Source organism: Mobula hypostoma, chromosome 17, assembly GCF_963921235.1.
Source record: "Mobula hypostoma chromosome 17, sMobHyp1.1, whole genome shotgun sequence".
Taxonomy (NCBI): domain Eukaryota; kingdom Metazoa; phylum Chordata; class Chondrichthyes; order Myliobatiformes; family Myliobatidae; genus Mobula; species Mobula hypostoma.
Window position 1 is genome coordinate 63,559,610 of NC_086113.1, and position 23,779 is coordinate 63,583,388.

The 23,779-nt window shown below is 41.1% G+C and overlaps 1 protein-coding gene across 2 annotated transcripts in view; it reads left to right on the forward strand.

The window, feature by feature from the left end:
• Positions 1–23,779, forward strand: part of cdyl (chromodomain protein, Y-like) — a 222,652-nt gene that overhangs the window by 150,381 nt on the left and 48,492 nt on the right. For both annotated transcript variants that reach the window (XM_063070026.1, XM_063070027.1), the window contains one exon: positions 13,562–13,818. In XM_063070026.1, coding sequence (XP_062926096.1) covers positions 13,562–13,818 — 257 coding nt within the window. The remainder of the gene's footprint in view (positions 1–13,561; positions 13,819–23,779) is intronic.

Below are 23,779 nucleotides of genomic sequence, written 5' to 3' on the forward strand. Positions count from 1 at the left end.
TTTTCTCACAGCCACAATGTAAACTATTCATTAAGAGCTTTGTAAACATCTTCCTCATCATGCTCAACCTACCATTTTGATCTGTCATGACTTGCTCTCATTTCAAACAATAATAGAACAACTTAGAACTTAATTTTACTTGCAAGAAATCTTTTATGCACTATGTTCTTCCTACTTTCCTTTTGACTTTCTATTATCCTCCAAATTTTCTGCAGTACTGAACTGTCATTGTTTTGTCACTTTCATATAGCCACTGTGTTTGTGACCAGTCAACAAATCAGATGGATTATTCAGCCATAATTTCCTTTTCACAAGTTGATGATAACTCACTTTGACCCTCATTTGCTCTGTACCTGATATGTTCCATTTGCAACCACATAGCTTTTGGCTGGCTATCTATCTGGCTTTTAATAACCTAGCTTCTCCCTCCCTTCTTAAATAATGGATTGTCTTCTGTAATTTTCCAATCCAAAGGCACAACACTTGAATCAGGAAAAAAATGTACATCCTCTGGATTAATGCATCTGCAATTTCTTCATATCTTGTAAAATAACTATTTCTAAGTAATCAAGTCATAGTGATTTATCTGCACAAACACGAGGAATTCTGCAGATGCTGGAAATTCAAGCAACACACATCAAAGTTGCTGGTGAACGCAGCAGTCCAGGCAGCATCTCTAGGAAGAGGTACAGTCGACGTTTCAGGCCGAGACCCTTCGTCAGGACTAACTGAAGGAAGAGTTAGTAAGAGATTTAAAAGTGGGAGGGGGAAGGGGAGATCCAAAATGATAGGAGAAGACAGGAGGGGGAGGAATGGAGCCAAGAGCTGGACAGGTGATTGGCAAAAGGGGTATGAGAGGATCATGGGACAGGAGGCCTAGGGAGAAGGAAAGGTGCGGGGGGTGGAACCCAGAGGATGGGCAAGGGGTATAGTGAGAGGGACAGAGGGAGAAAAAGGAGAGTGAGAGAAAGAATGTGTGTATATAAATAACGGATGGGGTACGAGGGGGAGGTGGGGCATACCTCCCCCTCGTACCCCATCTGTTATTTATATATACACATTCTTTCTCTCACTCTCCTTTTTCTCCCTCTGTCCCTCTCACTATACCCTTGCCCATCCTCTGGGTTTTCCCCCCCCTCCCCCTTTTCCTTCTCCCTGGGCCTCCTGTCCCATGATCCTAGAGATGCTGCGTTCACCAGCAAATTTTGATGTGTGGTGATTTATCTGCATTAAGCCTTATTTGTACATCATTTTTAAATGCATTAAATGTAACTAGTTCTTGCCTTGACTTATTTTTTCAGATCCTCTTACAATTCAAATTCAAAGTACAGTCCATTTATTAACAAACCATGTATGCAGCATACAACCTGAAATTTGTCTTCCCTACAGACAACTGCAACACAAAGTACTGTGGAAGTAACTCGAACAAAGAAATACATAGGTCATCCCCCTCCCCCATGCGAAAAATATGATGAATTTGTTCTTTTCCTCAACTGTGAAAACATTCATTTTGAAAATACAATCTTTTCCTGTTGTCCATTTTTCTCTCATCTGTCATTCTTTAATTCTACACATTGGTACTAACCAATTTTATTTATCATTGAATATTTATAAAACATTTTTGATATCCTTGTACTGCTATTCATTTTCATTTCTTATTACTTTCTGTTCCTGTTTGAAAGAATTCTCCCCTTTATGTAAATCATTTAATTTAACTTGAAACTGTCTTTTACAATCTGTTCATCATTACTTATTTGCAAAAGTGGAACATTTCTAACCGCTGTGGATTTGTATTGTACTCCTGAATGTACTTCCAGGTGAGAGCCCAGACTATGATCAGTTTATTTTTTTTAGCCTCTCAACTTTGCCTTTTCCAAACTTGAAATCCTAGTTTTTGAATCTCCATCAGCTAATATTAAATTCAATCATATTATGCTCACAATTAGAAAGGTATTTTCTTTCCAGTAGACTATTAAACAACGTGATGAGCATAATCAAATCTTCTGTTATTTCTTAAATGGATGATCACCCTGGTGAGCCATTTCAAATTCACTCTGGAAATGTGACATATTGGTGGATTTGTTTTCTCTTCTTTGTAGTCACTCTTTTTCTGCTTGTATTTTCATGAACTCCGTTCTATAAAAGCATGCATGCATTATCCCCACACCATTCATCTAACCCCAAATCAAAAACTACATAACTACCGTTAGGAAGGATGTGCCAATCAAATGTCAGAATTGCATTCTTTGCTGCTTCAGCAATCACATTTAGTGAAATTTTATTCTTTCCACAGCTGTGGTTGTATATGATTAATATTATGATTTGGCAGAATATTTGCATATTTGGAGATCTGGAGAACTGTCTTTCAAGAGGTACTGGATGCTGAGACCATTGTATTATTCAGGATTGAGATCAGTATGTTTCTTTAAGACAATATAGAGAAAAGCATCGGCAATAGAGATTCAAATTATCAATGAATTGAATGGATGGTGGACATGTGTGACTAAGATATAGGAACATAAAATTGTTATGGTTTTGCAAGAGTCTATTTGACCCTCTGAGTTTGTTGGTTCCTTGTTGTTCTGGCCTTAGAGGTGCAATTTGTTTTGTATGCAGTTCTTATGAACATCACTTCCTGTATGCAAGTTGTCTTTTTTTTACATCATTTCCTGCGTGGATTGATTTAGATTTCAGCTTGAAGCACATTTGGTAGAAAGACATCCATCACTAGCCACCCTTCATTTTTCCTTGAGACAAGAAAATCTGTGAGCTTTAAGTTTTGTTAATATTGGTGAACATTTAGTAGATGTATTTTGAAGGAATTATCATATCATTTCTCACTATTAAGTTATTGTTGCATCATGAGTTCACTCTGGACTATACAGAGGACTACACTACAATGAAGGAATGTTATGTGTGTGTATTACCTTGGTTAACACCAATTGTGAGAATAATTAATAATATATTCAGTAGCACGACGATTCTGTGTTAAATTTAATATGTATTTTACTTAAATTTCTGCAGTTAAAACCCTGAAGGAAGCATAGGCTAGTACCCAAGATGGAGCTAACTAGATTTACAACCTTCTACAGCTTCTTTCGGTCCTGTGCAGTAGCCCCTCCATACCCAGACAGTGATGCAGCCTGTCAGAATGCTCTCCATGGTACAACTATAGAAGTTTTTGAGTGTGCTGAGTGCTAATCTCTTCAAACTCCTAATAAAGAATAGCTGCTGTCTTGCCTTCTTTATAACTACATCAATACATTGGGACCAGGTTAGATCCTCAGAGATCTTGACACCCAGGAACTTGAAACTGTTCACTCTCTCCACTTCTGATCCTTCTATGAGGATTGGTATGTGTTCCTTTGTCTTACCCTTCCTGAAGTCCACAATCAGCTCTTTCGTCTTACTGACATGGAGTGCCAGGTTGTTGCTGCAGCACCATTCCATTAGTTGGCATATCTCACTCCTGTACGCCCTCTCGTCACCACCTGAGATTCTACCAACAATGGTTGTATCATCAGCAAATTTATAGATGGTATTTGAGCTATGCCTAGCCACACAGTCATGTGTCTATAGAGAGTAGAGTAGTGGGCTAAGCACACACCTCTGAGGTGCACCAATGTTGATCATCAGCAAGAAGGATATGTTATCACCAATCCACACTGATTGTGGTCTTCTGGTTAGGAAGTTGAGGATCCAATTCCAGAGGGAGGTACAGAGGCCCAGGTTCTGCAACTTCTCAATCAGGATTGTGGGAATGATGGTATTAAATGCTGAGCTATAGTCGATGAACAGCATCCTGACATTGGTGTTTGTGTTGTCCAGGTGGTCTAAAGCAGTGTGGAGAGCCATTGACCTATTGTGGCGACAGGCAAATTGCAATGGGTCCATATACACACTGGAAGGACAACAGATTTGTAAAACAATCAATTCTGTTATGTTCCCCAGCTTTCATTGTGATCCTGCAAATAAATAAGGGTGTCACTGTAGTGTACCTGTTAGCGCAATGCTATTGCAGCTCAGGGCATTGGAGTTCAATTCTGATACCGTCTGCATGGAGTTTATATGTCCTCCCCATGAACGCGTGGGTTTCCTCTGGGTGCTTTGCTTTCTTCCCACATTCCAAATACTTTAATTTGTCATTGTAAATCATTCTGTGATTAGGCTTGAGTTAAATAGGTGGGTTGCTTGGTGGTACAACTTGATTGACCAAAAGGGCCTGTTCCACATTGCATCTCTAAATAAATAAATCAATTCCCTTGGAAAACTCTGGTTCACATAGCTGCTGCAGACATCGCATCCTCAATCCTCTATTTACTCTATCTAAAGTGTGTATACCTCTTGAAAATTTCCTTTCAACCTTCATTGCTACAAGGTTACTGACAACAGTTGATAGCCTCTACTTGGTTTCTATTTTTACATATCTGCTGCATATGAATCAAATACATCTCTTGATATTTTATTTACATTATTTTCAGAATACAAATAACGTATCCTAAATCGAAAAGAAAAATTATGCAGTCAGTGTTATTTTCTCCCAGTCATCTCAGAGGAAAGTACCAACAGGCAAGTTTGTTGTACTGTGACACACAGTAAGCTGGGGAAATGAAAACTAGAAGAGCTCACAGTGATAGGTAATTTGATTCTAAGAGATGACTGGCTTTTCTGTTATGATAAATTAAATTCTTGCATGGTATGTTGCTTTCCTAGTGCTTTGGGTCTTTATGCAAATATATATAGGTCACTTTAGAAGGAGAAGGTAAAAAGGTTGTGATCCACACTGGTACTAACAATATATGTTTTAAAAAAAGAATGTGGTCCTGCAACACAAGTTTAGAGAAATTGTTCATAGATTGAAGAGCAGGGATCTCTAAGGTTTGCTTGTGTTACTGTGGAGAGTTTAAACTAATTAGGCAAGAGGTTAGGGGACAGAGCAGCTGTACAATTTTTGCTGGAGTTGGGGAGCTCTGAAGGTACGGTTAAATACAGAAGAAAAGCTGCCTGTTCAGTGGACATAAGTGCATGGGAGGTTTGTAAGGCTAAATTGCATCTATCTTAATTCATGACTGGACTATCAGATGAGCTTGAAACTTGGATCGGCACATGGGAATATGTTGGTGTTGCATTCATAGACATGGTTGACAGATGGACAAGACAGTCCACTTAAAATTTGATGTATACAGAAGCTTCAACCTTGATGGATAAGGAAGATGAAGAAGAAAGGACAACATAATATTAATTAAAGAGACTTGCTGTAATAATGGAGTTAGATTTCAATGTCATAAGACAGGATCTGGCAAAAATAGACTGGGAGCTGCTATTAGCAGGTAAGTTTACATTCATAGCTGGAAGTCTTTTAAAAGTGAAATAGCAAGCGTTCAGGGCCAACATGTTCCTTCAAGTGTGAAAAGTTAAAGTTGATTCTGGAGAACCTGAGATGTCAAGAGGCAGTGAGGTTTTGATATATTTGGAAAATGGCAGGTAGTGGGTACTGAAAATAGATGAAGCCCTTTAATTTCAGTATGTGCTGGGAGTATACTTAAATTTAAAAGAAATTCGAGGGCAAAAAAGGGCCGTGAAATATCACTGTTTTATTGATTTTTTTTTCATTAATCTATAATATTGAGCAAAAGAGTAACTAGGAAAGAAGTAGGGTTCCTTGGGGACTGAAAGTACAATCGGCGTGTGGAGCCAAAGAATGTGAGTGAGTTCTTTTCATCTTCAGTGCCTATAAAAAGTATTCACCCTCCTTGGAAGTTTCCGTGTTTTAATGTTTAACAACATTGAATCACAATGGATTTAATTTGGCTTTTTTGACACTGATCAACAGAAAAGGACTCATTCATGTCAAAGTGAAAACAGATCTCTGCAAAGGGATCGAAATTATTTACAAATATAAAACACAAAATAATTGATTGCATAAGTAACTCCTCCCCCCCTCCTTAATACGACACAACAAATTATCACTGGTGCAGGTAATTGGTTTTAGAAGACTCATAATTAATTAAATAGAGATCTGTTTTTGAAGACCTGTGTGCAGTCAAGTGTTTCAATTGATTGTAGTAACAATACACCTGTATCTGGAAGGTCCAACTGCTGGTGAGTTAGTATCCTGGCAAACACTACACCATGAAGACAAAAGAACACTCCAAGCAACTTGCGAAAAGGTCATTGAAAAGCACAAGTCAAGAGATACATACAAGAGAATTTCCAAGATACTGAATATCACTTTATCATCAAGAAATGGAAAGAATATGGCACAGCTGTATATCTGCCTAGAGCAGGCCATCCTCAAAAACTGAGTGACAGTGCAAGAAGGGGACTAGTGAGGGAAGCCACCAAAAAGACCTATGACAACTCTGGAGGAGTTACGAGCTTCAGTGGCTGAGATGAGGGAGACTATGCATACAACAACTGTTGTCTGGGTGTTTCACCAGTCATAGCTTTATGGAAGTGGCAAAGAGAAAGCCACTGCTGGGAAAAAAAAACTCACGTGAAATCTTGGCTAGACTTTGCCAGAAGGCATGTGGGAGATTCTGAAGTCAGCTGGAAGAAGGTTCTGTAGTCTGTTGAAACCAAAATTGAGCTTTTTGGCCATTGACTAAACAATATGTTTGGCATAAGCCAAGCACTGTACATCATCAAAAACATACCATCCATTCTGTGAAGCATGGTGGTGGCTGCATTGTGTTATGGGGAAGCTTCACTGCAGCAGGCCCTGGAGGTGTGTGAAGGTAGAAGGTAAAATGAATGCAGCAAAATACTTTGAAATCCTGCAGTCTGTAAGAGAACTGCGACTTGGGAGAAGATTTGTTTTCCAGCGAAACAATGACTCCAAGCATAAAGACAAAGTGACACAGGAATGCTTTAAAAACAACAAAATTAATGTCCTGGAGTGGCCAAGTCAAACTCCAGACCTCAATCCAATTGAGAGTTTGTGGCTGAGCTTGAAAAGAGCTGTTCAGTCACAGTCCCCGTGCAATCTGACAAGAGTTTGAGCAGTTTAGTAAAGAAGAATAGGGAAAAATTGCAGTGTCCAGATGTGCAAAGCTTCAAGAGACCTGTTCACACACTCAAGACTGTAATTGTCAAAAGTGCATCTACAAATACTGACTTGATGGTGGTGAATACTTTGTGTTTTGTGTTTTATATTTGTAATTAATTTAGATCACTTTGTCGAGATCTGTTTTTACTTTGACATGAAAGAATCTTTCTCTGTTGATCTGTGTCAAAAAAGGTCATATTAAATCCACTGAGATTCGGTGTTGTAAAACAATAAAACATGAAAACTTCCAAGGAGGGTGAATACTTTTTATAGACACTGTATATTTATAAAAAAAAAGAAAGGCCTTGTAATTGCAGATATCAAGAATATTCCTGAGAATGTTAAAGTTTAAAAGTGGATGTGTTATATATCTTCATTATTACATGTCTTTAAGTTCTTCCAGCTTTTTGTTGTTGCTCCAGATTTCCAGCATCAGCAGTTTCTTGTGCCTCCATATTACGTTTCTTAGCAGGTGTGTAGCAAAAAAGCACAAGCACCTAATAAGATGCATCTTAGACTGCTGTGGTGCAGGTGAGAAGATTGTCTGATGGAGTTTTGAATCTTCAGCTGTAGGGAAGGTACTAGGTCACCAGAGGCAGGAAATGTGGTAGCTTTATTCATTAAGGGGTGTAGAGATAAGCCTGATAATTATTAAGTCTAATTTAAGCGGTGAGGAAATTATTGGAAAAAATATTCTGAGGGACATGATTAATCTACACTTAGAAATATGAGATTTGATCAGGGGTGATCAGGATGCCTTTTTGGTGAGAGTTCATGTCTGATGTAATTTGGATGAGTTTTTTGAAAGAGTAACAAAATATTAATGCTATTGATGTTGTCTTTATGGACTTCAGCAGATCTTTAACCAGGTCCCACCTTGAAGGTTGGTCCAGAAGGTTAGTTTCCATGGGATCCAAGCAAATTGTCTTGTTGACAGGAGTTGGGGTGATAGTAGATTGTTGCTTTTGTGATTGGAACCCTGTGATCAATGACGTACCATAAGGATCAGTGCTGCAGTCCTTACTGTTAGTCATATCCATTAATGTTTTGGATATGAATGTAAGAGGAATAATTAGTAATTTTTTTCAGATGACATGAAATTTATTGTTGTTGTTTATAGACAGGAAGATAGCCTTGGGCTACAGTATGATATTGATGGGCTGTTTAATGGAGCAATAGCTTATAGAATCTAATCCCAACAGGTATGAGTTGACACACACAAAATGCTGGTGGAACACAGCAGGCCAGACAGCATCCATAGGAAGAAGCACAGTCGACGTTTCAGGCGAGACCCTTCGTCAGGACTAACTGAAAGAAGAGATAGTAAGAGATTTGAAAGGGGGAGGGGGAGGGGGGGCGATCCGAAATGATAGGAGAAGACATGAGGGGGAGTGGTGGATCTAAGAGCTGGAAAGTTGATTGGCAAAAGGGATACAAGGCTGGAGAAGGGAGAGGATCATGGGACAGGAGGCCCAGAGGGAGAGAAAGGGGGAGGGGAGCGCCAGAGGAAGATGGAGAGCAGGCAAGGAGTTATTGTGAGAGAGAAAAAAGAGAGGAAAAAAAGGGGGAAATAAATAAGTAAGAGATAGAGTAAGAACGGGAGGAGGGGCATTAATGGAAGTTAGAGAAGTCAATGTTCATGCCATCAGGTTGGAGGCTACCCAGACGGAATATAAGGTGTTGTTCCTCCAACATGAGTGTGACTTCATCTTGACAGTAGAGAAGGCCATGGATAGACATGTCAGAATGGGAATGGGACGTGGAATTAAAATGTGTGGCCACTGGGAGATCCTGATTTCTCTGGCGGACAGAGCATAGGTGTTCAGCAAAACGGTCTCCCAGTCTGCATCGGGTCTCACCAATATACAGAAGAGCACACTGGGAGCACCGGACACAGTATATCACACCAGCCGACTCACAGGTGAGGTGTTGCCTCACCTGGAAGGACTGTCTGGGGCCCTGAATGGTGGTGAGGGAGGAAGTGTAAGAGCATGTGTAGCACCTATCAATATATTTCGTGAAGTTTAATAAGGGTAAGATGTATACCATGAGTTGTGAGCCCTGAGGAATAATGGGGAAGAGAGTCAACTTGGAGTAGAAGTCCATAGATCACTGAAATTGGCAACATTGGTAAATAAGATGGTGAAGAAGACATAGGACGCTGATCTTCATTAGCCAGGGCATTGAATACAAGAGCATGAAGATGAGTTACAAGTTCATAACACTTCAGTTAGGCTACAGATGGAAAATGGCCAGTTCAACATACCATACAATAGAAGAGACATGATTGTACCAAAAGGTGCTGAGACTTATCAGGATGTTGCCTGGGATGGAACATTTCAATTTTGAAGAAAGATTGGATAGACTAGATTTATTTTCTGTGGATCATAGAAGGATGGGAGGGGGAAAACCAAACTGAAGTATACAAAATTATGATAGACATAGATGGCATGGATAATTAGAAACTTCTCATAAAACTGGAGACATTGATTTAAGGTGAGGAGTAACAGAGAGGATTTGAGGGGAAAGAAATTAACACAAAGGATGATTGCATTCTTAAAAACATTACCTAAGAAGAGATGGAAGGAGGTGTTTACAATATTAAAGTACTTAATCTTGAATCACCAAGAAATTAAACGATATGGATCAAGTGCTAGTAAATTGGAATTGTATACATCGGCGCTTAATGGTGTTACGTACCCCGTAACTGGGTTGCCAAACCAGCAGAAATGGATCACTCAGTTGGAGTCTGGAGTACTAGAACTAAGAAAGTTTTATTACAGAAACAAGCAACACAGTAATCAAAAGGATAATAAATGCAACAGTTCAGCGATGATAAACACACATGTGCACAGAATTAAGATAACAGCATCAATCAAGCTCTATCGTTGTCTAGGGGTAAATGACCAAATTTCAAAGTGACTCAAAGTTCAGTCCAGTAATCGTTGCCATGGCGATGGACAACGTGGGGGAAGAGACAGATAGAACAGGAACAACTGATCATTCAGAACACTGCTTCACTCACAGACCGGCGGGATGGCTCACAAGCAGCTTTTGGGCGGGTCCTTGGTGATGTCACCTGAGGTCACCGACTGTGACCCCTCCTCCAGATGCGGTCGATCCTCTGCAGTGAACCCGGCACCCAGGCAAGGGCGGACACACACCGGGTTCCCGCTGATCGTACCTTTCCACCCTTGTCGTTGTCTGGTACTTCTCACCCACTCATGAGAGGCGCACCGCTTCCAGGGTCTCGTTACCTCGGGTGGCGTGTGTCCCTGTCTTAGCGAACCTGTCCCTTTTTATCCCCCTGCTGGGGTATCGCCTGTCCATCACTTCAAACAGTTCAGGGTTCAAAAGGGGGGAGCCGCTCCAGACAGCTCTCTCTCCCACATCCCTTCATTACACATCTCCAGACGCTGCTCCATTGTTCCTTATCTCTCCTTCCCCTGAGGGCAGGTGGCAGACCAACTGCTGATGCCACTGATGCTAGCCCAGGCCAGCAAACATCTTAATTTTATGTGTATTCTCGTAACAATGGTCAGCATGGATATAATGGGCTAAAGGGCTTGCTTCTCTGCTGCATGGTTCCATAACAATATCTGAGAAAGAATAAATAATTTTAATGTTCATGTCAATGCCCTTTCAAGAAAATCATTTCTTCTGTTGTGATCTGGTCTTCTGGTTGGAGGCCAGCCCTAGGGCATTACTGCAGTAATTCTAGAAAATGGTGTTCGAGGTCAAAATATCTTAAAGCTGCTTTTTCAATGACTTTTCCATTAGGTCAAAAATTGGGTGTTGATTAATGATTGTATAATATGGGATTATTTTCTTAGCAACTAAACAAATGAAGCACGGTGAGAACTGGCCCTAAAATAATTAAGCAAGGTAGCTACAACACACCTGACAACATCTCTAAGGCATAAGGAAACGGTATAATGTAACACACTGCTTGACTAGTATGCATTCATCACTTTCTACTACCAGTGCCAGATGGCTGAACCACCTATAAAACCTCCCAAAACCATAACTTGAGAAAGTGAAGGATTTCAGGGACAAGGGAAAATCAGCAACAGTAGTTTCTGTACAGAACATGTATCAACCTAACTGGAAAACATATTACCATTCTTCATTATTCATTGATCAAAATTCCAGACTCCTAATGTGACATGAAGTACTGCAATATTTCAAGAAGGCCATCAACACCGTGTTCTCAAACTCATTATTTGTTACAGTATCTGGTTGTTGCACACAAGCAAAATGAATATGGGAATGTTCATGAAGCTGCCTCGTCCCATTGGGAGGAGTTCATCATTACTCACAACTGGGTGTTGCAGGATTCATGAGCTTTGGTCAGATCCATAGTCTGTCTTTGGTTTTGTAGTATACTGCTTCTGCTGTATACATGTAGCTTTGACAGATTGGTATTAATTTTTTTTTTAGGCACTGCTTGGGTTTCACCTGGCATTCTCTTTTCACTCAAACAGCTTATTACATATGGCATGTTTACCTTCATTAGTTGGTGCATTGAGTATAAAAGTTGGTGAGTCATATTATAGCTGTATAAAATTGTAGATGGGCCAGTTTTGGAGTATTGTGCAAGTTCTGGTCACTGCATAAAAGGAAAGATGTGGAGGTTTTCGAGTGGATGTAGTGGAGCTTCATCAGGATGTTGCTTCGATTAGAGAGTGTTAACTATAAAGAGAGGTTGGGCAAACTTGGATTGTTTTCTCTGGAGCATCAGAGGTTGAGGGGTATCCTCCTATTGTCAGGTTTACCTCAACTGAGGGATTTCCAGTGCAAGTTATTTCCATTCAAGTGGCAACTGGTAGAAATTGAAGAGATAAATTTTAAATAAGTACACCTTCAAAAATGATAGGAAGTCATGTCTGAAGTTCATTTTTCCAATAGTCATGTTACTTTTCATTGTAACCTTTAGGACCTTAAGTCACAAAGCAGAGGTAATCATGTTGCAAGTACTCATGCTACATTGATGATGAGGATCTTCGTCTAACAATATAAGTTTGGGAAGTATTGCTGGTCTTCAATGGGAATTGCTATCCCAGCAACACTTCATTCATGATCTCATATGGTAAACAGCATGACGTTATAGACTTGATGTTTGTAGTTGCAGCACATAATTTCTCCTTTCATTTGTATATTAAAAATAAAACTCTTCTTTTGTATTCCGTGTATATTGATGAAATAAAGTGTCCACTCTCTGAAAGATACTTGAGAGCTCAAGGCATCCTGGAAAATAAGCTATGTCCTTAGGAGATGAATGTTCAATATGTTTTCTTTCAGGAAAGCACCAAGCTCCAAATTGCTCAGCAGATTAAGCAAGAAACTTCCTTTCAGACAAGTTGTTTGGTAGGAGAGGGTCAGTTGTGTGTTCATTAAAATATTGGAAGACAATTTTATTATGAATAAATTAAGTTAATCTAGTAGAGGATAAGTACTTCCTGTGTATGCCTGGGGGTTGTGTTTCTTGAGCTTGAATACATCAAATAACTTGATATTGGGATTGTGCACATTAGAGTCATCATAATTTGTGCTTATATTGATTGGTTTGACCTTTTGAATTAGAATGCATTATTTCTACAAAACTTTGAAGTTTAAATGCTTCATTGGAAGAATGAAATAACTGGACATTATACCAAATAAACACAATTGAATATTGCAAGTAAAACTATAGCAGTGCTTGGTTAGGTTTGAACAAGCCCCAATGCTAAACCATTTAGGAGACCCACTATGATCTTCTGCCATTGTGGAGAATGTCAAGTTTGTGAAGGAAATGTTGAGGGAGGGGCCAGGAGATCTGGGAACTGATACCTGGGAACACAAGTGAAGAGGTGATCTTTTGAGTTGGAATGATAGAAGAGCAGCAGAAGGTCTAGATAGAGATTGGGTGATCGAGACCTGAGTTATGTGAAAATTCTATTTTTCTAGGAAATGTGGCAAGGAAATCAGAGGTTTGACACAGTGGGTGTGACAGAAGCAATTGGGAATGGGATTAGTATCAGATGGACAAGAATACAGTTAACTCCAAGACAGAAAAGTAAAGGACATGCTACCTGGAGGAAGGCAGCCATCTCAGGTTCAGCACCAGTTCAGTTAAAGCTAAATCCTATAATGCTGCAGCAGGCGCAACACTCCGGTTAAGGATCCCTTTTTTGTTATTAGTGATCTTATTACTAAAAGCAGAAATAATTTCTGATAATATTATACAGCATACGGCTTCACTGCACATGCTCTGTGCTCCTGGAACTGAGCCTCCTGTACATAGAGTATATGCTGGTAAGGATTCCATCCCATGGTTTCTGCACACTGGTATAAATATTCCTTGAGGACTAAAATATATTATTTTGAATATTATTACTGGTTTTTACTAATCTTTTTAAGACTGCCAATCTGTGGTTTTAAATTCACATTCTGATCAGACAATTAACTTATAGAGAATACTGCATGCTCCTCTCATGGATTTTAAAGCATAAAATCTCATTCTTCATCCTGCAGGTACTCCTACTTTCTTGGACACTTTGGGGGCTAATGGTACAACGACTATTCAAAGTTCAGTAACAGGAGTTACGGGAAACAAAAGGAAATTTATTGATGACAGACGGGACCAACCTTTTGATAAGAGATTAAGGTTCAGTGTGAGACAAACTGAAAGTGCCTACCGATATAGGGATATTGTTGTCAGGAAACAAGATGGGTTTACACACATTTTACTTTCTACTAAATCATCAGAAAATAATTCCCTAAATCCAGAGGTAAGTAGTTCTTTTGTTGCTTTTCTCTGAAGAATAGATTTTAATTTGTTAATTGTTATTTTGACAACTAGCATGAAATTTGCATGCTTAATTGTGAGCAGAATGCAAATTGAAAGATAGAAATTGAATCCACATTCATTTGTAATTTTTGTATTTCCGACTGAGTTCTTGTTAGCTAAGTTTGTTTCCATGAAACTATGTACCAAAAATGAGTCAGTTTGAAATAAGAGAAATGGAATGACACTATAAACTGAAGGGCTTGTCTGTTTAGTTACTTGAGGTTGTGTGCCACCTGAAGGTCAAACGGTGCTATTGAAACATTAAAGCAATATTTATAACTCCAAAATATTTAGTAGCTAAGTTTCTTGTGGTTAATTCCTGACTTGAATCTTGCAGTAACAAAGTGAATCTAGAAATATCTTTAGAAATCTGATGAGGACTTGCACTAATTGCAAACTATTTTCCTAATTGTATGAGGTGATCGCTACCTGACTTATCAAGTTTGCTCAGCTGTTCACTATAGTCTTGGCTTTAAATCCACTGAAAATTTACAAATTCGACATCATAAGGAGCCGTTTAGATTTGCCATAATGCCAAGACTCCTTGTCCTAGAATGTTGATGACTTTAATGTCTAAGAATCTGTCTGCTTCAGCTCTGAATCAATAGAGCCTGCAAACATGATAAAATACTCTTGTTCCCATTATCCAAGGCATTACAAACCCAGATAGCCAGATTATAAACCCAGCACTCGAGTGCCCTCATTACCATCTCGGGTGACTTCAACCAGGTTGCCATGGCTAGAACACTGCCCAACTTCACGCAGTATGTGAGCTGTACAACCAGAGGGGAGAGGACTCTGGATTTGATGTACGCTAACGTTAAGGATGCATTTCGCTCCTCTTCCCTCCCCCCACTGGGAAGGTCAGATCACAACCTGGTGCATCTAAAACCCTGCTACATGCCTCTGGTGAAGAGTAAACCTGTAACCTCGAGGACAGTGAGGAAATGGCCGGAGGAGGCTTATGAGGCACTCCAGGGTTGTTTTGAGGTGACAGACTGGCAGGCACTCTGTGAGCCACATGGAGAGGATATTGATGGGCTCACAGAATGCATCACTGATTACATTAACTTCTGTGTGGACTGCAATGTTCCGACAAGAACTGTCCTTTGTTATTTAAATAACAAGCCATGGGTGACAAAGGACATTAAGGACATCCTGAACGCTACAAACAGGGTGTTTAGAGATAGAAATAGGAAGGAACTGAGGGCAATACAGAGGGGCCTGAAAGCCAGGATCAGGGAGGCTAAAGACAGGTACAGGAGGAAGCTTGAGTGGAAACTCCAGCAGAACAACATGAGAGAGGTCTGGAGGGGGATGAGGACCATCACTGGGTTTCGGCAAACCAGGAACAAAGGAGCTGAAGGCAGCGTGGACAGGGCCAACGAACTTGACCTGTTCTTTAACAGATTTGACATTGTGACCCCTGCCCATCCCCCCACATGAGCCATCTGTTGTCGGCCCCCAACCAACACATATTCCACTCTCCCCTCCTACCCCTCCTCACAGTCCCCCACCCTGCTCTCATGACTATACCCCTCCCCCACACGAAACTACCACGGTGGGCTTCACGGTTGAACAGGTGAGAAGACAGCTGAAACGTCTCAACCCAAGCAAGGCTGCAGGACCGGATGGTGTCAGTACTAGGGTGCTCAAATCCTGTGCCCCTCAGCTATGTGGAGTACTTCGCCATGTATTCAACATGAGCCTGAGGCTCCGGAGGGTTCCTGTACTGTGGAAGACGTCCTGCCTCGCCCCTGTGCCGAAGATGCCGCGCCCCAGTGGCCTCAATGACTACAGACCGGTGGCATTGACCTCCCACATCATGAAGACCCTGGAGAGAGTTGTTCTGGAGCTGCTCCAGCCTATGGTCAGGCCACACTTAGATCCCCTCCAGTTCGCCCACCAGCCCCGACTAGGAGTTGAGGATGCCATCGTCTACTTGCTGAAACATAGAAACATAGAAAATAGGTGCAGGAGTAGGCCATTCGGCCCTTCAAACCTGCACCGCCATTCAGTATGATCATGGCTGATCATCCAACTCGGAACCCTGTACCAGCCTTCCCTCCATACCCCCTGATCCCTTTAGCCACAAGGGCCATATCTAACTCCCTCTTAAATATAGCCAATGAACTGGCCTCAACTGTTTCCTGTGGCAGAGAATTCCACAGATTCACCACTCTCTGTGTGAAGAAGTTTTTCCTAATCTCGGTCCTAAAAGGCTTCCCTTTTATCCTCAAACTGTGACCCCCCGTTCTGGAACCGTGTCTACGCCCACCTGGACAAGCCAGCGAGCACTGTGAGGGTCATGTTTTTTGACTTCTCCAGTGCGTTCAACACCATCCGCCCTGCTCTGCTGGGGGAGAAGCTGACAGCGATACAGGTGGATGCTTCCCTGGTATCATGGATTCTTGATTACCTGACTGGCAGACCACAGTACGTGTGCTTGCAACACTGTGTGTCCGACTGAGTGATCAGCAGCACTGGGGCTCCACAGGGGACTGTCTTGTCTCCCTTTCTCTTCACTATTTACACCTCGGACTTCAACTACTGCACAGAGTCTTGTCATCTTTGGAAGTTTTTGGATGACTCTGCCATAGTTGGATACATCAGCAAGGGAGATGAGGTTGAGTACAGGGCTACGGTAGGAAACTTTGTCACATGGTGTGAGCAGAATTATCTGCAGCTTAATGTGAAAAAGACTAAGCAGCTGGTGGTAGACCTGAGGAGAGCTAAGGTACCGGTGACCCCTGTTTCCATCCAGGGGGTCAGTGTGGACATGGTGGAGGATTACAAATACCTGGGGATATGAATTGACAATAAACTGGACTGGTCTAAAAACACTGAGGCTGTCTACAAGAAGGGTCAGAGCCGTCTCTATTTCCTAAGGAGACTGAGGTCCTTTAACATCTGCTGGACGATGCTGAGGATGTTCTACGAGTCTGTGGTGGCTAGTGCTATCATGTTTGCTGTTGTGTGCTGGGGCAGCAGGCTGAGGGTAGCAGACACCAAAAGAATCAACAAACTCATTCATAAGGCCAGTGATGTTGTGGGGATGGAACTGGACTCTCTCACTGTGGTATTTGAAAAGAGGATGCTGTCTAAGTTGCATGCCATCTTGGTCAATGTCTCCCATCCACTACGTAATGTACTGGGTGGGCACAGGAGTACATTCAGCCAGAGACTCATTCCTCCGAGATGCAGCACAGAGCGTCATAGGAAGTCATTCCTGCCTGTGGCCATCAAACTTTACAACTTCTCCCTTGGAGGGTCAGACACCCTGAGCCGATAGGCTGGTCCTGGACTTATTTCATAATTTACACATTACTATTTAACTATTTATGGTTCTATTACTATTTATTATTTATGGTGCAACTGTAACGAAAACCAATTTCCCCTGGGATCAACAAAGTATGACTATTATTACAAATGGTAAACAGCTGGGGATCCAGCACAGATCCATTTGACATTCCACTTGAAAATAACACTTCCTAATCTCAGTTTTGTACAAACTAGCAACTTCTCTGTCCATGTTGATGTACAGTATTATTCTAAATACCATTAGCTCCTACCTCGCTTTATATGGCACTTCAGTGAATTCATTTTAGAATTCAGAACACTTCATGTGTAGTCATGTCCTCAATAATGGATTCTATCATTTTTCCCAATAATGGATGCAAGGCTGATTATGCTATACTGCTCTGCTTTCTGGCTCTCTCATTTGAAAATTGATGGAATGGTTGTAGTTTTCCAATCTACTGGAACATTTCTGAAATCCTGGAAGTATTGAAAGATCAGGGCCAAAACATCTCCTGTAATAACTTCCTTTAAAATCATAGGATATAGACCTTGAGGTTCAAGTTAACTTTTAGTTTTATTACTTTTCCTAATGCATGGTTTTCAGTTATTTGCTTTTAAGTTCCTCCCTCTCTTGTGCTTCCTGGTATCTTATTCTTAATTCATTTTTTTGTATCCTTTATGAAACTAGAACAGTACAGTGCAGGAAAAGGCATTCAAAGTTGGCCAAACTAATTAAGTTAATTATGTCTAATTATACTAATCCATTCTGCCTGCACATAATCCATGTCTGTCTACTCACCTATCAAGGGGCCTCTTAAATACCTCTATTGTATCTACCTTCTCCACCAGCCCTGGCAGTCCCCCACCCCTTACCACCATATACAGTTACCCTCTAGTATTGGACATTTTGACCCTGGAAGGAAGATACTGACTTTGTAAATGCATTTCATAACTTTATAAACTACTGTTGTGTCTCCCTTCAGCCTCTGCTGCTTCAGAGAAAGCAGCTAGAGTTTTTCAATCTCTCCTTAAGACACATACACTCTAATCCAGGTAGCATCCTGTTCTGCACCCTCTCCAAAGTGTCCACAGCCTCTCTAGAATAGGGCAATGGAATCTAAATGCAATACTCCAGATGCACCCCAACCAGAATTTTATGAAACTGCTGATAACTTTCTGATTCTTGAACTCAATGCCTTGATTAATGAAGGCTGGCATGCCATGTCCCTTCTTTACCACCCTATCCACTTATGTTGCCACTTTCAGGGAACTTTGGACTTGTGTCTCATGTTCCCTCTGCACAGTAGTGCTGTTAAATGTCTTGCCATTAACTGTTTACATTAGATCTCCTAAAATATAACCTCAAGCTTGCCTGGATTGAACTCCAGTTATTTCTCCGCCCATATGTGCAGCCAACCTATATTCCACAGTATAGTTTGGCATTCTAAATAATGCAGATTTCCACCAATCTTTGTGTCATCTGCAAATTTACTATCTACCTATCCCTTTCATGTCCACATTTAAGGTGTGTAAACACACACACCTCAAAGGCAGAGGTCCTAGTAAGGATCTCTTTGGAGCAGATCACCAATCTGAGTAAAGTGCATCGACCACTACCCTCTATCTCAGCGGTCCCCAACCACCGGGCCGCAGAGCATGCGCTACCAGGCTGCGAGGAAACAATATGATTTGGCGATATGGGTCAGTTGCACCTTTCCTCATTCCCTGTCATGCACTGTTGAGCTTGAACACACGCGAGGTCATTACGCGCACGTCATCCATGTCAGCGCGGGAAGAAGATCAACTCCTCGAGCTTGCAAATGACGGCGGGCTAAGAAGTATGTTTGACATAACATCTCTGCCAGCATTCTGGATGGAAGTCAAGGCTAAATATCCTGAGATAGCCACGAAAGCACTGAAAACGTTGCTTCCATTTCTAACATATCTCTGCAATGAATGCAACGAAAACTAAATTGCGGAATAGACTGGACATAAGGAACCCCATTCGAGTATCGCTGTCTCCCATCACCCCTCGATAGGACCATCTTGTTGCAGGAAAACAAACCCAGAGCTCCCACTAATTCAGCGATATTGGTGTGTTGCAATGATTTTATATGTTCATACGGGGAAAATACGTGCTGTGTGTTTAATATCCAAATGTTACTTAAAATGTTATGATGCTATTGACTGATAGTGACTTGTATAACCATATAACAGTTACTGCACGGATCTCGGCCCTTGTAGTCTGTGCCGAACGCTACTCTCATCTAGTCCCACCAACCTGCACTCAGCTCATAACCCTCCATTCCTTTCCTGTCCATATACCTATCCAATTTTTCTTTAAATGATAATATCGAACCTGCCTCTACCACTTCTACTGGAAGTTCGTTCAACACTTACTTCAAGCTCCCCTGTCCTCCCCTGATAATTGACTTATCACTATATTCATGCGAGGAAAATATGCGCTGTGTGTTTAATATTAAATTCGTTAGATAAACCCTTTTAGAAACGAAATTGAGTGTATTAACCCCTTATCACCTATATTCCAGTCATGATTAACACCCCACCCCCCCCGAACAGAATCGTCAAAAACGATTTGCAGAGAAAAAAATCGGCGGGTACACGCATGTGCACTGGTGCCCGCGCAAGGCTTCATGGTTGTTGTAGTCTTTCTCGGGGTAAACACAACTTTTTTTTGGCTGCTACTCTTGTCCGTTGGCAATCCTACCCTACCTCCCCCCCCCACCCCACTCCCCGTGTCGGCTGGTCCGCAAGAATATTGTCAATATTAAATCGGTCTGCAGTGCAAAAAAGGTTGGGGGCCCCTGCTCTATTTTATATGGGCGAGTCAATTCTGAATCCAAATCTTAATTTGGATGAGCCTACCATAAGGGGCCTTGTTCACTGCCCTTCTATCAGACAACATTGTCTGCGTTACCTTTGTTGATCACTTTTGTCCCTTCCTCAAAAAACTCAAATCATATCATCTAGTCAAGAGAAAGAAAGTAGCTTACTTTAGGTTTAGGAAACAAGGATTGGGCAGAGCTCTAGAGAGTTACAAGATCACCAGGAAGAAGCTTAAAAATGGACACAAAGATTGGTCTTTAATGAATACTTTGCTTCAGTATTCACCAGTGAAAGGGACCTTGACAATTGTAAAGATAGTGTAAAACAGGCTGATATTCTGGAACTTAACAGTGTTAAGAAAGAGGATGTGCTGAAACTTTTGAAACCGATTAGGATAGACTGTGGTCAGGCACGATATACTTCAGGGAAACAAGGGAGAAGATTGCAGGGCCATTGACGACTATCTTTATATTCTCACGAGTCACAGAAATATTTACTCCCTCCTTCAAGAAAGGGAGTAGGAATAACCCTAGGAATTATAGAGTCTTAAACCAGTGGTGGACTAGTTACTGGAGAAGATTTTTAGAGACAGGATTTATGACCATTTGGAGAGCATAGACTGATTAAGGATAATCAGCATAACTGTGAGGGGCAGGTCATGCCTCACAAATTTTAGATAAGATTCCCAACATAGGCTCCTTCAGAAAGTGAAGAGGCATGGATCCAGGGAAACCTGGCTGTGTGGATTCAGAATTGACTTGCCCATAGAAAGCAGAGGGTGGTTGTGGATGGACTGTATTCTGCCTGAAGGTCAGTGACCAGTGGTGTTCCACAGGGATCTGTTCTGAGATCTCTGCTCCTTGTGACTTTTGTAAATGATTTGGATGAGGAAGTAGAAGGGTAGTATGTTTGCAGATGACATGAAAGTTGGTCGTGCGGATAGTGTAGAAGGTTGCCATGGGTTACAACAAGATATTGATGGGATGCAGAGCTCGGCTGAAAAATGGTGGATGAAATTCAACACGGAAAAATGTGAAGTGATTCAATTTGGAATGTTGAATTAGAAGGCATAATACAAAATTAATGGCAGGATTCTTAGCAGTATGGAGGAACAGCGGGATATTGGGATCCAGGTTCTCAACGACATCGCGTAAATTTATAGGTTGTTCAGAAGGCATATGGTGTATTTGCCTTATTGGTAGGGGTATTAGGTTCAAGAGCCATGAGGTAATGTTGCAGCTCTATAAAAACCCTTCTATAAAACAGTTCTGGTTGTTTCATTATAGGAAGCTTTAGAGGGGCTGCAGAATGCTGTCTGGATTGCAGCGTGTGTCCTACGAAGAAAAGGTCTGTGATCTAGAGCTTTTCTCTTTGGAGTGCAGAAGAATGAGTGGTCATTTGTTAGAAGTGTGCAAGATGATGAGTCATACAGTGCCTAGGAAAAAATATTCATCCCCCAACCCTTTGTTCACATAAGTGAGTATTACAACCAGGGATTTTGATCAGTTTAACTAAGAATTTTTATTTGTGAATCACATGCTCCACAGTGGAGCCCAAACAATGGAAAATTGTAAAGCATGAAAAATTCAAAAACTAAAGTGTGAACAGTTCAAAACTATTCATTGTGCAATACTTAGTTGAACCACCTTAGCCTTTTTGGATAAGTCTCTGTTAGCTTTGCACAATGTAATGCCTATTCCTCCTTGGAAAGTTGCTCAAGCTGTGCCAGGTTAGTTGAGGAGCAGAGGGAAGCAGAGATGGAGAGCAATCTTGAGGACATACCAGAGATGTTTGATTGGATTAAGGTCAGGACTCTGACTGGGCCTCTCAAGGATATCAATTTCTTTCATTTAAAGCCACTACATGGTTGCTCTGGCAGTGTGCTTTGGATCATTGTCCCGCTGAAAGACAAACAGTTTAAGCTCTCTGCCAGAGGCTAACAGGTTTTATCCAGGGTTTCTCTGTATTTAGCATCATTCATCTTCCCATCAATCCTGATCAGACCCCAGTCCCTGCTGCTGAAAAGCATCCCCACAGCATGATGCTACTTCCACCATACTTTACAGCTGGGAATGTGCCACCTTCTGATGCACAATATTAGATTTATGTCAAACATACTGCTTAAAATAAAAACTATATACTTGACCATAACAACTTTGTTAAATGTCACTTAGAAGATGCTGTAAAGATGTGGAAGAAGGTCTTGTGGTGGAACTTTTTGGGCTCAACACCAAATGGTATGTGTGGCATAAATCTAACACTAATTTTGAATCTTTAGCTTTTCATGCTTTACAATTTTCCCTGTTTTTTGGGCTCTACTGTGAAAAAAGAGCACGTAATGCACAAATAAAAATTGTCAGATCCCCGGTTGTAATATTCATTATGTGAACAAAGGATTGGGGGCGGAATACTTTTTCAAGGCACTATTGGTAGAGTGGGTAGCCAGAGAATTTTCCCAGGGTGGAAATGGCCAATACAAGGGAGCATAATTTTAGCAATCAGGACAAAAGGGCCTGTACAGTAGTATTATATTCTACATTCTATGTATATTAGTAGCATATGACCCGTACAGCAATTACTTCCCCTAGTTCAGCTTCTTGGGGTAGTTTTTTCTACAAGTATATTATGAGCATAGAAAATTTTAGCATCTATTTTCATTTATTGTAAGTTTACTTCTGTTATTTGCTTTCTCATTTTTTTTAAGTTAATCTTTGTTGGCCCTTTAAAAATAAATACCCAACCCCAGGCTTGCAACTGTTCTTCACAACATTATACACCAGTTCTCTTATTCTTGGTGTTCCTTTCCCTTTGGTTAGCTACAGATGGATCTCTTTCTTTTGTTGAATCAAGTCTCAAAGTGCATACCTTTGTTGATAACTGCAAAATATTTCTTGAAATATCTGTTGCTGGTCAGCTATCATTATCCTTTATAATCCGGATTTATAATGCACCTAACCCGTCTTTTCCTTTGTGCCTTTATAATTGTCATTATTTAATCTTAAGACTTTGTCTGCTCTCTTGGCCTGATGTTACAGATGTGTTTTTTGAGAACAAGGAAGTTCTCTGGTTTATTCTTCACTGAACATCACAGAATTGTATTATCAAGTTACTACCAGAAAACACATCTTTTTCTCCCCTTCACTCTCCATTCCCCACAAGGATTGCTCCCTTCTTGATTCCCTTGTCCATACATCCCTCCTCACTGATCTCCCTCCCGGTACGTATCCCTGCAAGCGACAGAAATCTACACCTGCCCATTCACCTCCATTCAGGGCCCCAAACAGACCTTCTAGATGAGGTAACACTTCACCTGCGAATCTATTGGAGTCGTCTACTGTATCCAGTGCTCACGATATGGCCTCCTTTACATATGTGAGACGACATAAATTGAGGGATCACTTTGTTGAGCACCTCCAAAAGTGGCCAACCATTTTAATTCCTATCCTCATTCCCATTCCAACATGTCAGTCCATAGCTGCCTCTTCTGCCATAATGAAGCCATTCTCAGGGTGGAGGGGCAACACCTCATATTTTGTCTTGGTGGCTTCCAACCTGATGGCATGAACATTAATTTCTCCTTCCAGCAATCCCCCCCCCCTTCTATTTCCCACTCTAGCCTCTTGGCTCTTCTCTTCACCTGCCTATCACCTCCCCTGGTGTCCCTCCTCCTTCCCTTTCTCCCATGATCCACTCTCCTCCCCTATCAGATTCCTTCTTCGCCAGCCCTTTGCCTTTTCCACCTATCACCTCCCAGC